The sequence below is a fragment of the Gobio gobio genome, assembly GCF_949357685.1.
Source record: "Gobio gobio genome assembly, chromosome: 2".
NCBI classification, from domain to species: Eukaryota; Metazoa; Chordata; class Actinopteri; order Cypriniformes; family Gobionidae; genus Gobio; species Gobio gobio.
In genome coordinates this window covers 31,310,170-31,328,256 of record NC_137098.1, presented here as the reverse complement: position 1 = coordinate 31,328,256, position 18,087 = coordinate 31,310,170, and the positions used below count along the sequence as shown (strand labels likewise).

Below are 18,087 nucleotides of genomic sequence, written 5' to 3'. Positions count from 1 at the left end.
TCAGGCTAGGGGAACTCATATTACAGTTTTTCTCGATTGCTAAAACACATTTCTTGAAAGCAGCTCACCTTTTCTCTTAAACTGTGAACACACAACTCAATTTTCAAGCTACATTTACAAAATCTCAGACACTGCTTGCAAAACCAAACTTTCACCTCAAAACAGTTCAATCTGTGCTCAAAACTGAACTATGTTGTCAAATCGTGCCCCGAGTCAATCAAAATTAAAAAAACTACTGAACAGTCACGAAACACTACGTAGAAAAAAAGAAAACACAATACTCAGGACATGAAGCTGGTGAAATAAATGTTTATTGTTCACTGTAGGCTAAATGCAAGTTGCAAAAAAAAAAAAAAAAGTGCATTTAGCACTTGTACAAAAAGACAAAACAGAAATCATGTGCATTTACATGTACTGTATCACTTTTAAAAACAAACAGAAATCATACGTGCTTACCACTTGTGTACAGTAAGCCTATGTATACTGTAAATATAAAGTACAAAAAATACAAATAAGTGAATTATTCAGCCACAGCATCATGTCTCCGTACTGGGTCAGGCCACAGGACTTAATCCACATCACAGGCCACATTTTGTCTGGCCAGGCAACGGGGAAAAAAACCCCTGGCATGCCGTATCCAGGCTTGGCATGCCTCCACACCTATGTCACCACAGGCAAGTCCCATGGCTTGCAGGAGATTTACCCTGGTGTAAGGTTGGCGTTCATATACCTTCCACCGCCATGAGGAGAAGAATTCCTCAATGGGGTTTAGGAAAGGGGAGTACGGTGGAAGGCAAATATTGATAAAATCTTGGTTCATATTGAACCACTCTCTAACCTGGAGGGCTCTGTGAAAACTCACATTATCCCAAACAACCACATAGATGGGATGCTCATCCTGCTGCCCCAACAGAGCATCTCGCATGTTATTGAGGAAAATGAGGAGCTGGTGAGTGTTGTAGGGCCCCAGGTTGGCATGATGGTGGACAATCCCATGATTGCTGATGGCAGCACATAATGTGACATTGCCACCACGCTGCCCAGGAACACCAACAATGGCCCAATGGCCAATCACATTACGGCCTCTCCTTCTCCTTTTGGTGAGATTGAACCCAGCTTCATCCATATAGATGTATTCATGGGGTCTTTCCATTGCATCCAGTTCAAAAACCCTCTGTAGAAATAGATATAGTTCTGTAAGTGATACGGAAAGTGATTTAGGCCACTACAGTAATCAACATTGAATGTGTCTGGATGTATGCCAACCTGTACATACTGGAATCTTTGCTCCTTTACTCTGTCTGAGTTGCGGTCAAAAGGCACTCTGTATAGCTGTTTCGTGCGCAGTCTGTTGCGCTTGAGGACACGATCAACAGTAGAGAGGCTGACACTGTTTATACCCTCAAAATTTACATGGTCCTCAATGATCTTCTGCTGAATTTCACGCAGTTTAATGGCATTGTTCTCATGGACCATATCAACAATTAGGGTCTCTTGGTGTGGGGAGAACATACCTGTCCTGCCACCCCCATGTGGCAGTCTTTCAATTCTACAAAAAGAGAACATGGAGTTACAAAAAAATATACATGGAATACTAGGCCTACAAACAGTTAGACCAACCCTCCATTACAATACTACAGTACATTGGTACAGTGGTGTACTGGAACATATATTTACTTACAGTATACTGTGATACAGTATATAGTATGTCTTACAGTAATTGCTGTCAGCATTTACATACTAGGCTATAATTACAATTTTTCTCGATTGCTAAGACACATTTTTTGAAAGCTGCTCTCCTTTTCTCTAAACTGTGAACACAAAACCCAATTTTCAAGCTACATTCACAAACCTCAGACTCTTCTTTCAAAACCAAACTTTCACCTCAAAACAGTTCAATCTGTGCTCAAAACTGAGCTATGTTGTCAAATCGTGCCCCGAGTCAATCAAAATAAAAAACACTACTGAACAGTCACTAAACACTACGTAGAAAAATAGAAAACACAATGCTCAAGACATGAAGCTGGAGAAATAAATGTTTATTGTTCACTGTAGGCTAAATGCATGTTGCAAAACAAAAAAAAAACCTGTTCATTTAGCACTTGTACAAAAAGACAAAACAGAAATCTTATGCATTTGCCACTTGTGTACAGTAAGCCCATGTGAAAATAAAGTACAAAAATATACATGGAATACTTGGCCTACGAACAGTTAGACCAACCCTCCAATACAATACTACAGTATATTGGTACAGTGATGTACTGAAACATATATTTACTTACAGTATACTGTGGTACAGTATATAGTATGTCATACAATAATTGCTGTCAACATTTACATACTGTACTATAATGTCAAAAAAAGGTAATTACCTGTTCTCTTCTCTAAATCTTCGGATTATGGTGGACACAGTGAATCTACTGATGTTTGGTTGTACCCTTTGTCCAGCCTCCCTCATGCTCATACCATGGACAAGAACATGGTCAATTACAGTAGCTCTGATTTCATCAGGAATTACTGTTCTTTGTCTTCGCTGATCACCTCGACCACCTCGACCACCTCGACCACCTCGACCACCTCGACCACCTCGACCACCTCGACCACCTCGACCACCTCGACCACCTCGACCACCTCGACCACCTCGACCACCTCGACCACCTCGACCACGGACTCTTCCTCTCAGATTTCTATCCATTGTAAGACCTCACAAACCAGTGCTCTCTGAACTGGCTTATATGTTCCCTCACATCATTAGCCACAAGTGTGATCAATTTTGAGTTGTTGTGTTCAACTGGTGACACCTGTGCTTTCATTGTGTTTGACTTTTGTCACTTGTGCTCACCATTCTGCAGCACAGGTGCATCACAATGAAAATGTGTTGGCAAGTTGTGTCTAAACAGGTGAAAAGTGCTTATGGTTTTGCCAAAAGAGTGATTGATTCAATCAGTGGGTTCAGGCAACTGAGCATTTGGTTCAAACAATAGGGTTTAGTGTTTTAGCAATTGAGAAAAACTGTAATGTTGAAAAACCTCATAAAATGAAAATTTCATGCCATGGGACCTTTAAAGCTTACTATGCTTCAATCACTAAGCAAGTTTAAGTTACTTTGAACAGATTATGTGTTTTATCTTTTGGTTAGTTGCTGTTGTGATCCTTGATTTTGATGTGTATCTGTAGGTTTATGTTATTATACCTGCTTTCTTTATATATAACTAAGCTGTTGCTTAGTGTTTTTTTTGTAATTTGTTAAAAAAAAACTTGGCAGTACAAAGAGAGAGAGAGAGAGAGAGAGAGAGAGAGAGAGAGAGAGAGAGAGAGAGAGAGAGAGAGAGAGAGAGAGAGAGAGAGAGAGAGAGAGAGAGAGAGAGAGAGAGAGAGAGAGAGAGAGAGAGAGAGAGAGAGAGAGAGAGAGAGAGAGAGAGAGAGCGCGCGACAGAGTTACTGAAACATATCTGATATTCAAGGATTATGAATATCATATATTAATGTTAAAATAAGGGTCAAAAGCGGCACTGGTCTACTATACTGATAAAAACTCCAAAAATCTAATTTAATATGATTAATTTAATCTAAAATCTGTGAAAGCTTACAGCTTTATAAGCTAAGTACATAACTCAAACAGCTGTACTATATGAATGAACTAGATTATCTTGTGTGACATTTATAGAAATTATATCATTGATATATATATGTTTGCTTCCGCTCACTAAGTGCAGTGCACTACACCATTACACCACTAGATGTCCCCTTGCACTGTATATCCCATAGGTGAGAGTGATTTCACAAAGTACAACATGTTCCTATTCCAATCAACCAATCAGTTTTCGAGGGACAAGTTTAGGCTTACAACCAGGCGCTTCTACATTAGTGTTATTCACGTATCATTTCCCTCTGAATTAATTCATGGGTATTGGGTAGTGTTAGGTTTAGGGGTATAGGGATATGGTTAGGACTACATTTTCAGACAGAAATGTTGTTTCTAGGATCAACAAAATATGTTGATATCATCCAGGCAATACAGAGAGCATTTATTCATACTTCCTTAAACTCAGTAATAACCCAAAGTGCACCAAGTTACCTTTTATCACCCTTCAGTTCACTCATCATATCGTTGGACAGTTTGTAGTTTTCTGTTTATATACTAGCAAATATAGTTACTATAGTATAGCCTATTCATGGAATATTTTGAGTCTTAAAATGTAAATGCGAACTTGCACAAAAGCAGCAGTTTTTAGTGTGTTTTTTTCAACGTAGCTTACGAAAAAGGAATGAAAGCAAAGATTATTGGAGCCATTAAGTTGACCAAAAGGTTGCTGAATACTGTCCAGGCCACAATGCTCAATGGGGGAGACAAGACCAAGACCAGTGTATGGCCATTACATTAATACTTTACAGTGATCAATACTTGTGTAAAAACATACTTTCTGACTAAAGTAACAGTATGCCATAAACGGCATCCTGCATTTTCTATTTTGTGGGATGTAGTTAATTCAAGAAAAATTTTCAATGCTTGATTTTTGTGCATGGACAATTAGTTATTGTTGTTTAAAAGGTCATTTTTGGAGACCTCTGAAGAGTCTTTTTGTGTACAATAGTACAACCTGTCGGTTTTATTGGCATTCAGTGTCAGACTGTTCATGTAGCAACACTTTCCTATCCACTGCCTGATTCCTTTTGCCATCACTGTGATAAATCAGCCCACTACAGCAAATTAACTGTGGATTACATCTTATCAACTGATGAATATTAATGTTTGGTATTATTTAAAACTGATAGCATATAGGTTAATTCAGTATATGGCCTTGTTTGAACTTATACAAAACTGAATTATATAACCAGAAACACCAGATACACTTTAACTGGTGCTTTTACGTACTAGCCGAATTGTTTAATTTAATTGTAAAAGACAAGAAGATGGTGGGATGATGCAAGTGCTGGAAAAAGAGAGGGGTCTATGATGCTATAATTGAGTACAGCGCTGTTTGGCTCAATATGAATCACTGTAAGAGCCAAGCAGAGCCATAGACAGATGGGAAAACACAAGGAGTGGTGAGTCTTGCTCTGTAGGATGGATAAAAAAAAGAAAAAACAACCAGTCAATACTGTGTGCGTGCGTGTGTGAGCGTGTGTGTGTGTGTGTGTGTGTGTGTGTGTGTGTGTAAATCAACCCTGCCTCCAAAGACAGTCTGAGATATACTGTTATGCTATTGCTGAGTCCATTCTCCAGGCAGCAGTAAATTGTCTTTGCCTCAGAGTATTGAAGCACAGAGACCTTCAGCGCAAAACCAGTGATTACCTACAATCACACTTGCTGTGAATATAGCCACACTAAATGGCTGCTGTGTGATGCAGTCAACAGTATTGTCTTTTATCTAAAACAGTTTTTCATGTTTTGACTATTTTACTCATTCCAAATGTTTAGAAAGCAAGAACATAATATTATAGGGTTAGTTCACCCAAAATTGAAAATTCTGTCATTATTACTCACCCTCATGTCGTTCCAAACCCTTAAGACCTTTGTTCATCTTCAGAACACAAATTAAGATATTTTTGATGAAATCCGAGAGCTCTCTGACCCCTCCATAGACACCAATAACACTTTTTTAAGGTCCAGAAAGGTAGTAAAGACATTGATAAGATAGTTCATATGACTACAGTGGTTCATTTTATGAAGCGACGAGAATATCCCCCAAAAATAACGTCTTTATTCAACAATCTCTTCTCGTTTGTGTCAGTCTCCTACGCTGTTGACGTAGTAAATACACTGCAGCGCTTTCAAAGAGCTACGTCAGAACGCCGGCTTACCATTGGCCGACGCTGTTCATGTGAGCACCACAATGCATTCATGATGCTGGCGCAGGAGCTAGCCAGTGGTAAGCCGGCGTTCTGACGTAGAACTCGGAAGTGCTGCACTGTTTGACAGATCTGAGATTGTTGAATAAAGTCGTTATTTTTGTTTGTTTTTTTGCGCTCAAAAAGTATTTTCGTCACTTCATAACATTAAAGGGTTAGTTCACCCAAAAATGAAAATTCTGTCATTAATTACTCACCCTCATGTCGTTCGACACCCGTAAGACCTCCGTTCATCTTTTGGAACAGAAATGAAGATATTTTAATTTAAATCTGATGGCTCTGAAAGGCCTCCATTGGCACAATGCACTGTTCATTCTCAAGACCCTTAAAGACGTCGTTACAAAGTCCATCTCACAACAGTGGTTCTAAAATAACTTTATGAATCGGCGAGAATAGTTTTTGTGAGCAAAAAACCCTAAATAACGACTTATATAGTGATGACGATTTCAAAACAAGGCATCATGAAGCTACGAAGCGTTATGAATCGGTGAGTCGAATCATGATTCGCATCGCGTGTCAAACCGCCAAACTGCTGAAATGTGGCGATTCAAACTGCTGATTCGACTCACTGATTCATAACGTTTCGAAGCTTCATGAGGCCGTGTTTTGAAATCATCATCACTATATAAGTCGTTATTTAGGGGTTTTTTGCGCACAAAAACTATTCTCGCCGATTCATAAAGTTATTTTAGAACCACTGTAGTGAGATGGACTTTGTAACGACGTCTTTAGTACCTTTTAGGGGTCTTGAGAGTGAACCGTGCCATCGTGCCAATGGAGGCCTTTCAGAGCCATCAGATTTCAACTAAAATATCTTCATTTCTGTTCCGAAGATGAACCGAGGTCTTACGGGTGTCGAACGACATGAGGGTAAGTCATTAATGACAGATTTTTCATTTTTGGGTGAACTAACCCTTTAAGGTTGAACCACTGTATTTTAACTATGTTTTTACTACCTTTCTGGACCTTGAAAGTGTTAATTAAATAGCTGTCTATGGAGGGGTCAGAGAGTGCTCTGATTTCATCAAAAAATATCTTAATTTGTGTTCTGAAGATGAACAAAGGTCGTACGGGTTTGAAACGACACGAGGGTGAGTAATTAATGACAGAATTTGCATTTTTGGGTGAACTAACCCTTTGATTATAGAACTACAGAGTGCAGTGGCTTAAACTGAGTGCTTGGCTTAAAGTGGCTTTTTACTAGGGGAGATAAAGAAGAATGTTGCTATTCAATTACTGTGACCATGAACTTACAAATCAATTTTGCCTGACATCTAGATTTCTGCACAGAATAAAATAATATGTGGTTGGAGCAACATGAGTAAATAACAAGTTTTATTTTGGGGTGAACTGTACCTTTAATATAGGCATGTGTGATCACTTGGTCAGCAGCTCATACATCCCTAGTTTGGCACATTGCTCTCAGGGGACACATATTGAGGGTTATTTTTAGTCTGGTAATAGAATTCACGTTGACAATTCAGAAATAACTACACTAAGTCTCACACAAAAGCTATTTTTTCTCTCTTGATCGAGCCCTTTTATTGTTGTTAAAATGATTAATAAATCTGTCGTTCTATCCATGCATCATCTTGAGGTCTATCTATCTATCTATCTATCTATCTATCTATCTATCTATCTATCTATCTATCTATCTATCTATCTATCTATCTATCTATCTATCTATCTATCTATCTATCTATCTATCTATCTATCTATCTATCTATCTATCTATCTATCTATCTATCTCTACCTATAGCCTACCTAATGGATGTGTTTGAGGGAGGAGGAGGAAATAAAGAGAGCCAGTAGAAAGGAAAAGGAGAGAGAGGTCATCATTTGGTGCAGGCTGTGGTGGTGTAGATGAGGACACGCATGAGCTGAGTCCTCCACACCGGCAAACTCTCCTCACGGAAGAGCAGCGGACTCACTGTAACCGCCTCACGTAATACTGTATCGCAGTTTCCGCGTGTCGGTGATGTTCATGGTTATTAATAGGCTGCATTGGTCTTCAGTCGGTTTCTTTGGACCATTCATATCACTGGATCAGATGCGAGTGCGCAGTTTTTGAGGTGACAGTAGCTACTGAGAACGCTCAAGATTAATTTCATACGACTCGATTTGAAAGCGCACCGGAACCGGAGGCGATATTAATGGAGCCGTGCACGTCTTGTTGAGGATCCATCTGCACTCGTCCTCAATGGTCACCTTCTGTCCGAGCCTGTCTTTCTGCTTGCTGCAGTCCGCATCAGAGGATGTACGCGGAGGGAAGCACGCCAGACACTGAGCCAGACGCGTGCCAGAAGAAGACATCATGCTTCTCCAACATCAAAATATTCCTCGTATCAGAATGTGCCTTAATGTTGGCACAGGGCACTGTAGGAGCCTATCTGGTAAGTCGAGCCGTTTACACAGGCTGCAGCTCATACTACGTACGCACTGCATGTGGATGACATTGAATGGTGTCCGGTACGCATCGCTTACCTTTTCCCTAAAGCAAGAAAAATAAACAACATCATGAGGCAGGGGCTCTTGCGTGCGGGACTGCGACTGCTTTATTTCTACATGATTTAGAGGCGCTATAATGGAAGATGAGCATCAGTGGCCCAGTGGTCGATTACCTTATTTTGCCTTTGAGCCACTGATGCACATAAGGTTGGGAACAAAAATATGTCAGAATGATCAGACCTTCTATGAAAAGCTGTTTATTCTTTCAAATAAAATATTATTTTTATTAATATTAATTACCAAAAGTTATCTAATAGTACTTTTTTTCAATTTCACTTTTAACTTTTCAATAAATAGCCTACTATTTATACTGGTACTTATAATAGTAGGCCCTATCTGTTGACTAGTTATCATTCTTTAGATAGGCCTAGTGATTCCTTTGCGACTGGTCAGCACATAGAGGCAAGGAACTATTCCATATTTACTCATAATATGAGTACTTACTTACCTTTTTGCCTGCTTAGTTAATATATCATTTTAAAACATATTATGTAAAACACACGTTTAATAATTTTGTCATTTCAATTTTATGTGTTTAGGTTGACTCTAACATTCTCTCCAAGGATGATGAAAAAGGCCTTTGGCTAACTCTGGCGCATTTACAGCAGTGTGTATTAATGTGCACTGGCCCTGTTAAGTAAATTAATAATAATTAAAAAAATTTTTTAAAAAGGATTGCCATTAAATTCTATGGTTATTATCGATTCCATCTATTTACTTGATGCATTTCAGTTGTTGCTGGTACTTATTTCAGTTGCACTAGTACCAGATACTAGTAGTTATTTTTTAGTTATTTATAACTATTAAAATAGTGTGACACTTTAATTTTTAGTGTCGTTGTTACATATGTTACATGTAGTTACTATAGTAAAAAATATAAATTATGCATAATTACATGCAACTAAACCAAACCCTATTCCTATCCTAACCCTATAGTAAGTACATGTAGTTACTTAATACTACTTGGTACTTAAATGTATAATTACAGTGTAACAAAGACACCTTAAAACAAAGGGTTACACTTTATTTTAGGGTGTCATTGTTAAAAGTGTAATTATATGTTTATGTACTGAATAATATTAACTACATGTACTTACTATAGGGTTAGGGTTTGGTTAGGGTTAGTTGAATGTAATTATGCATAATTTACTGTATTATGATTCTGATTCTGTCTTTACGACAAGCAAAAAAAAAAGGAATTGTAAACTCACAAGATAAGAAATGTTATATGTATGTAGTGTTTAAGAAAAAAGGTGCCAAACTACAGATGCCCATAGAAATAAGTGACAAAAGTGTGCAATTTATTGCCATTAACAAAAGTGAGTGGGGATTGAGATAGTAACTAGTAGAAGAGAATTACTGGTGACAAATGGGATTAATACTAGCCACTACTGGATTACTCACAACTAAGTGCTGGTAACATAAACATAGATACTAGTTAGTTTAAAGGAATAAATGTTAAAATGGCCTGCCTATAAACTTCAGGTTAGCTTTCAGCACAGGAGAAAGATTCACACACTCACGTCATTGCATGAATGCATCTGGTCTGTAGGGTTGGTTAAAGTGATATGATTGATATGTTATTTTCCATAGCGATGACTTATAGTGCCTGATGAACAAATCTGCCCTGCCTTGTGCTTTATCTGAGGTATTTATCATAAATTATGTATGTTATGTTGTGACCTGAATGGCACATGTATAAATCGCTTAAAAAATGACTTTTTGTCAACTATCATATGAACATTTGATTTATACCTTCAATATTGTGTAAATGAGTTCTTCATGACAGTACACAGCATCCATGATCTCAGCAAAATCTCATCAATCTATTCTTTTGCTTAAGATCTCCAAGCCACGAAAGCATAAACAATATGTTTTAGGTTCGAATATGGCACTTGGTCATTGTCACAGCTTTGTAACAGTGCGTTGTTTCTTTATATTTTAGGTCAGTGTCCTCACCACGCTAGAGCGGCGTTTCAACTTGCAGAGCGCTGACGTGGGTGTGATCGCCAGCAGCTTTGAGATTGGCAACCTTGCCCTCATTTTATTCGTCAGCTACTTTGGGGCCAGGGCCCATCGGCCGCGGCTGATTGGTTGTGGGGGCATCGTGATGGCGCTGGGAGCGTTACTGTCAGCACTGCCTGAGTTCTTGACCCACCAGTATGAATATCAGTCTGGAGAGCCACGACCTGTTGGACAGGGAAAGGACGTGTGCTCCAATAGCAGTCGAACAGGGCTCTCTGATCCTAATTATTTCTGTGGGAATAGAACCAATACCAACATGATGTACCTGCTGCTGATCGGAGCTCAAATGCTTCTGGGGGTTGGAGCGACACCCCTGCAGCCGCTGGGTGTGTCTTACATCGATGATCATGTCAGGCGTGAAGACTCCTCCCTTTATATTGGTGAGAGTGATCTACACAACCATTATTGTGTTATGTACCCCCTCCAGCCCCACCAGTAAAGCTTAAGCGCCCCTTAATCAGAGATATTGTGGGTGACAAACAGTAGCACATATTTATATTCATACACAAACATATGAAACATGCACACAGTATTCATATTATTTTGTTCTCTTTCCTAAATAATGAAACAGAATAGTAGTAGAATTAATAGTATAGTGGAGGGTACCTGGTGACCAGGGGTACCTACATTTTATGGAATGATTTTATAGATAGATTTTGATTTTACTTTATTAAACGTATTGTTAAAAAACCTTTATTAAAATAATCTAATGATTAATAATTATTATTGTAAGTAAATTGTTATTATTATTATTATTAATTGTAACTTTTTTAGTTGATTCAGTTAAGGGTTAAAAAATGCAATTAATAAAGTAAAAAATTATAATAATTATTAGATCTTTTAAATGGTTCAGTTTTGAGTAATGGGTAACACTTTATAATAAGATTAGTCAATGCATTAAATAACAATGAATGAGCAATACATTTGTTACAGCATTTAATATTAATCTTCGCTGGTTAGTTGATCAAAATACAACTGCCCATTGTTAGTTTAATTGTCAGCTGCAATGTTTGATTTTAATAAAGTATTAGTAAATGTTGAAATTGACTTTGAAATTGAAGATTAATACATGCTTTAGAAGTATTTTAGTTAGTTCATGTTAACTAGTTAACTAAAGTAAACAAATGTAACCTTATTGTAAAATGTTAGCATTGTTCATTGTTGGTTAATAATTCCTAACATAGCACATTATTGTGAAATGTTACAGATTAATTGTTTTGAACAGATTTGTTTGCCTTAATCTATTCTAATCCACTTTAGGAGAGAACAACAGCATCTGGTTTAAATGCTCTCCTTTTGCATTTGAACCTGATATCATGGCAATGCTACACATTCACTATGGCCTACAGCAAACAATAGGAAACACAGTGACCTAGAGGTGTAATAGGCTGGTCTGGACCTAGAGAGTTTCTGCTCGTCACCACAGTATCCTGAGAAAGGCTCATTTTATATCTCACTCAGTGTGTTTTAGACGCTGTTTTGCTGTACTTAAGAATGCAAGTTAAAGATAAATATTGTATTTTAAATGTCCTCAAATGGCACTACTTGAACCCCTGGTAAAACACACAGGTCAGGCACTAAAGAAACACCAGAGAGTGTTGTTGTTGTTTTTAGGGCATATCATGTAGCACTACGGTCAATATCCTGCGCTAAAACAATCACAGCACTTTATGTTTTTGTTATTAATGATTTATAAGCCACAAAATGTTGTATGCTTAGTGCATCAGCTCTTTACTTCCTGGAGGACTCCCTAACAGAAAGCTTTTGTATGAAGGTAAACAAAAGCGTAGTTATTATATGTGGCTGGTTTAGGTTTGGGGTGAACTCACTTGGGAAATTTCCAAGAATTGAGCTTAAACCCATTGGTTTAGTGTAGTGCACCACTGTCTTAATCTCCTGTTGCTATGTTTTTAAGGGGTAAACAAGAAGCAATGATGGCCTTCAGTGCCTGTTATTTCTGCGGTGAAGCTAATGTGCGCTGGCTGCTCTGTCATCCCTCAGGCAGCTCACTCTTTCTCACTATTCTTCTCACACTCTCTCTCTCTCTCTCTCTCTCTCTCTCTCTCTCTCTCTCTCTCTCTCTCTCTCTCTCTCTCTCTCTCTCTCTCTCTCTCTCTCTCTCTCTCTATTCTTCTCACTCTCTCTCTCTCTATTCTTCTCACTCTCTCTCGCACTACAACAATGATTCTCCATATATTTGTTACAAATAAAGACTAGATATTATCAACCCCAGACTTAAATGTCTTAAGAAAGCTCCTGAAATATAATGTTAGCACGGACATTGATCAGTGTATGACTACTGTAATTGAGTAGCTTTCCACAGGTAATTCAAGGTCCGGATTGTACGATTCTGTGTGAATGTCTGTGGGTTTGCGTGTGTGCGTTTCACATCATTTCTGCTGTGCCTCCTTCTCTGCAGGGTGTTTGACGTCTTTGCATTGAGCTGACTTGACTGTCTATGAGCATTAATGTCTGTGCAACCCATGCAAGCTTTCTCTCTCCCTCTTGCGTGTTTAATCCTTTGTAAACTTTAAAACTGGACCCATCTCTTATTTAAGCATAATGTAAACTAGCACAGACATAAACATCCTCTTTGGAGACAGTCATTGCTGGTGGGCATAATGGAATCAGTCATTTAGCCGTTTGATCACAGAGGCTTTGGTTAACAGAAATGCATTTGGCATCTTTCACAAAGGCACAAGCAGGCTATTTAAAGTGAATTATCCAGCGTTTGTATTCATACAGAATCCTAGAGTAAGAGAACTGATCTAGGATTACATAGCGGTAACATTAGGACTGACATCCTTAATCAATTTCATCCAGGCTAATGGATACAGCTAAAACGCTTTTTAAAGATCAGAGCAAATATTGACATTGAAGGCCATGTTACAGACCCTTCTGCCCCTTTCCCTTTACAGCAATGAGGTGAGGTTCATTCTTTCCATAGTAAAGGCCCGTTTACACCAAGGACAATAACTATAATAACTATTAAGTTTTAATAATCCTTCTAATTCTATGAGAATAGGGAAGTCCACACCACTATAACTATAACGAGGAAAGATATCATTGGAATCACTCTCAGAACAATTGTTTTCCAGCTGATGAATGATTAAAACATAGACAGCCAATCAGAATCAACCAGACTTTAAAGAGCTCAAGCATTTAACGTGGTAGACGACATAACCGTTGTGCGTGTTCGACTCTTCAATATTTCATGTCCGTGTAGATTTTTTTTTTTAGTAAGAGGGAAAATTCAGCTTCGTCATCACAGGAATAAATTAAATGTTTAAATTTATTAAAATAGACATCTTAAATTGCAAATTTACCACAATATTACTGTTTTTACTGTATTGTTGATCAAATAAATGCAGCCTTGGTGAACATAAGAGACTTATTTCAAATCTTATTCAAAATAATACCGAACACAAACTTTGGAATGGTAGTGTATTATTTACTTATTTTGCGAATAGCCGTGTAATGCACAGGATAATGTACAGTCAGTCGGTCATTACTGCAAAAGAAACCCCTTCAGGATGATACAAGATCACCCCATCAGCTGCGTCTGACTGTACATTATCTTTTACATGTTAATTTATAGCGTTCTCTGATAATGATTATGCTGAGTCTGGACAGATAATTACTCACCGAATGGTAAAACAGCTGATAGTACAACATTTACTAACACATGCACAATCTATATGTTGGCTACTACCCTTTTAGTATTCTTACAAGATATAATAATCAACACAGAAATGTGTGCGCTTGTCAGCTTTATCATTAACTCATCAGGTGCCAGTTATAGCAATGATGATGTTGATTATTCAAATGAGCTATTAGAGAACATTTAAAATGTGCACAATCACTAAAGGAAATTGCTTCTTTACTTTGGGCTACTTTAGGTTGTGTCTCAGAAGGGAATACAGTTGCAATCATAATTAAAGCTGCAAGCAGCATTTAGCGGGGTTCAAGCCTTTAAGGCCTTTAAGCACACAAACATCAAAAGACATTAATTTTTATTTAGCAAGATTTTAAACACTGAAATAATAGATGGAAAATACCATTTACAGTCAATACAGGCAATTTACAATAGGAAATACGTGGTTTTAAAAGGCTTTTAACAGTTATAGCGTCACCTATGGTCCGATTTCCATAAAACTTTGCATGCTTGTTAAAGATGTTATCTTACATATGCAAAAACAATTTTCGTGAAGTTTTGAGTTTTCCCTTAGAATTTATAGGCTTTTGAGTGTATGTTGCCACACCTCTTTTCTAAATGACCCTGTAATAGCCATTCAAATGCAAAAGTTCAACTTTTTTTCAATAATTATTGATCTAGAGAGTCCAGAGAATTATCCTAGACTAGTTTGGTTCCAATCGGGCAAAAAACCAGGGACTAGTTCGCAAAAGTAGGTTTTGAACATACTCAGGAATATTTAATGAACATATTAATTGACAGCAACAGTTCTAGAGAAAAAGTTGTTTGGTATGAGGAGATCTATCAAATGATATGCATATTTCGTGGATGTGTGCAACACCACGTGATTACAGAGCCGTAAAACTCGTTAGCGCCAACTAGTGGCCGATTTCTTTCAAAATTCTTACAGACCTCTAGGGCCATGAGACTTGTCTAATAGGTGCTCAAATTTAATTGGCTGTGGCAGCCATGTTTTTTAAGATACGCCAATGTCCTCATAGACATACTTGGTACCTTGGACCAAGACACTGCATACCAATTTTCAAGTCAATCGGACCAGCGGTCAGGTGGTTAAAGCCATTTTGATGTTTTTTCACGTTATTGTGCCACCAAGTGTTAAATCGTCGCGATTTTTTTATCGTGACCAAAGACTCAGCCTATACACATGTGTACCAAGTTTGGTGAAGATATCTCATTTTGTTCCTGAGTTATAGCCCTTTTAGTAAATAGGCTCCCCCCTGAACGATTATTTTTACGCTCCTTAACAACCGTGAATATAAATTTCGACTTTTTTTGATAATTATTGATAATCTGACTCCAGAGAACATTTTGACACTGGTTTGGTTCCGATCCGGCAAAAAACCTAGGACTAGTTTGCAAAAGTAGTTGTTTGACAAAATGCAAAATGGCGGAAAATCTATCATGGCGGAAATGAAATCGGAGATATACGTTTTATTCGTCATGGACTCACCTTTCCAATGATATAAGACACTTGAGTCTACGACATACGGTTTAGGAGTTATGAGCCATTTCGCCCTTTTGATTGCTGTAGCGCCACCTATTGGCCAATCAAGTTCATACTCTGACAACATTAGCCTCGATTTTTGTACTACCATCTGATAAAGTTTCAAGTCTCTAGCATTTACGCTTTGGTCTGCACGATCACAGTTTAAATATGATTGAACAATATTAGTTTAGAGGATAAGCCAATGAGTGGTCTTCTGCTGCCATCTGGTGGCAATTTTAGGTAATACGCCATAATATATTTGAAATAAATTAATTTGACAAAATGTAATTGTAAATATTGTAATAGTGACTTTATAATGTCTAAATAGGAATTATAGAACATGATAAGTAAATAGAATGACAAAATGACCATTTAAGCCCAGCAGGTGGCAGCAGAGAACCACTCATTGGCTCATTTTCATTTTAAATGTCTGTTTTTCATTTAATTGGCACATTTTCCAAGTTAATGTCTTCAGACGTGCTTAACTCACATGCACATTTTGTTGGAGATATAGATATTTGAAATAAATGATGGGTAACAAATAGCTTATTCCAGGTTTTCCCCTTTAAAACATATTTTCAGGCATTATTTTAATTGTAATTTAATAATTATTGTAAAAACATTAATCAAATGAACAAATTAATTGATAAACATTGACAAAATGTCATTTGCAACATTTATTATAATGATTTTATAAAGTTTAAATATGCTTAGTAAGCAGAATGAACCAATGAGTGGTCTTCTGCTGCCATCTGGTGGCAATTTTAGGTAATACGTTTTTAACATAATTGTGAATAAATAAATAACAATTTGATTGACAGTATTGGTTCTTGAGGCAAAGTTGTTCAGTATGAAGAGATCTATCATAATTTCTGCACATTATGTGGATGTTTTTTACCCCACCTGATTACAGAGATAGAAAATACCATTTACAGCCAATACAGGCAATTCACCATAGGGAATACATGGTTTTCAAAGCTTTTTAACAGTTATAGCGCAACCTATGGTCCGATCTCCATAAAACTTTGCATGCTTCTTCAGCATGTTATGTCACATATACATAACAATTTTCGTGAAGTTTTGAGTTTTCCTTTAGGATTTATAAGCTGTATAGTGTATTTTGCTACGCCCCTCTTCTAAATGACCCTGTTATAGCCATCCAAATGCAAAAGTTCAATTTTTTTTCAATAATTATTAATCTAGAGAGTCCAGAGAATTGTCCTAGACTGGTTTGGTTCCGATCAGGCAAAAATCCAGGGACTAGTTCGCAAAAGTAGGTTTTAAACATAATTGCAAATATTTAATGAACGCTTTGATTGACAGCAATGCTTCTAGAGGCAAAGTTATTCAGCATGAGGAGACCTATCATATGATATGTATATTTGGTTTATGTGTGCAACACCACGTGATTACAGGGCCATAAAACTCGTTAGCGCCAACTAGAGGCCGATTTCTTTCAAAATTCTTACAGACCTCTAGGGCCATGAGTCAAACATGCCCACCGAGTTTCATTCCGATCGGCCTCCGTTAACCTTGTCTTAGAGGTGCTCAAACTTCATTAGCCGATAGCGGCCATGTTTTTTGAGATACGCCAATGTCCTCATAGACATATATGGTACCTTGGACCAAGACACTGCATACCAATTTTCAAGTCAATTGGACTAGCGGTCGGGTGGTTATAGCCATTTTCATGTTTTTTTTGTGTTATAGCGCCACCAAGTGTTCAATCGTCGCGATTGTTTTATCGTGACCAAAGACTCAGCCCATACACATGTGTACCAAGTTTGGTAAAGATATCTCATTTTGTTCTTGAGTTATAGCCATTTTAGTAAAATAGGCTCCTCCCACAACATTCGTTTTCCGCACCTTAGCAACCGTGAATCGAAATTTCAACTTTTTTTCGATAATTATTGATATTCAGACTCCAGAGAACATTTCTGCACTGGTTTGGTTCCGATCGGGTTAAAATCCAGGGACTAGTTCGCAAAAGTAGTTTTTCAACAAAATTCAAAATGACGGAAAAATTTGCCTACCGGAAATGAAATCGGAGATATACATTATTTACGTCAGGTATTCAGCTTTCCAATGATATAAGACACTTGAGTCTATGACTTACGGTTTAGGAGTTATGAGCAGTTTCGCGCAATTGATTGCTATAGCGCCACCTATAGGCCAATTTGGCTCATAATTTGATAACCTCTCCTCGATTTTTGGGCTACCATCTGACAAAGTTTCAATGCTCCAGCCTTTACGGTTTGGGCTGCACGATGCGTTTTAGCGGAGAATAATAATAATAAAAACCCTTACAATTACAATAGGGTTTCAGCACTTCGTGCTTGAACCCCTAATTATTCAACCCCCCAGAGACTGTAATAATTTACAAATGTACGCTTTTCTAAAGATACAGAGTTTTATATCAGTTTAGTGGTTAAATAAAGTGAGGATATCAATATATAATGTAATACTTTTGAATTATAGGATTCTTTTGTAATACAGTTAT

General features: G+C 37.6%; 1 protein-coding gene across 1 annotated transcript in view; it reads left to right on the top strand.

Moving 5' to 3' along the window:
- The first annotated feature begins 8,043 nt into the window (after positions 1 to 8,043).
- Positions 8,044 to 18,087, top strand: part of slco3a1b (solute carrier organic anion transporter family member 3A1b) — an 18,315-nt gene continuing 8,271 nt past the window's right edge. Inside the window, exons 1-2 of the mRNA XM_079837550.1 lie at positions 8,044 to 8,246; positions 10,307 to 10,766. Coding sequence (XP_079693676.1) covers positions 8,109 to 8,246; positions 10,307 to 10,766 — 598 coding nt within the window. The 5' untranslated portion in view covers positions 8,044 to 8,108. The remainder of the gene's footprint in view (positions 8,247 to 10,306; positions 10,767 to 18,087) is intronic.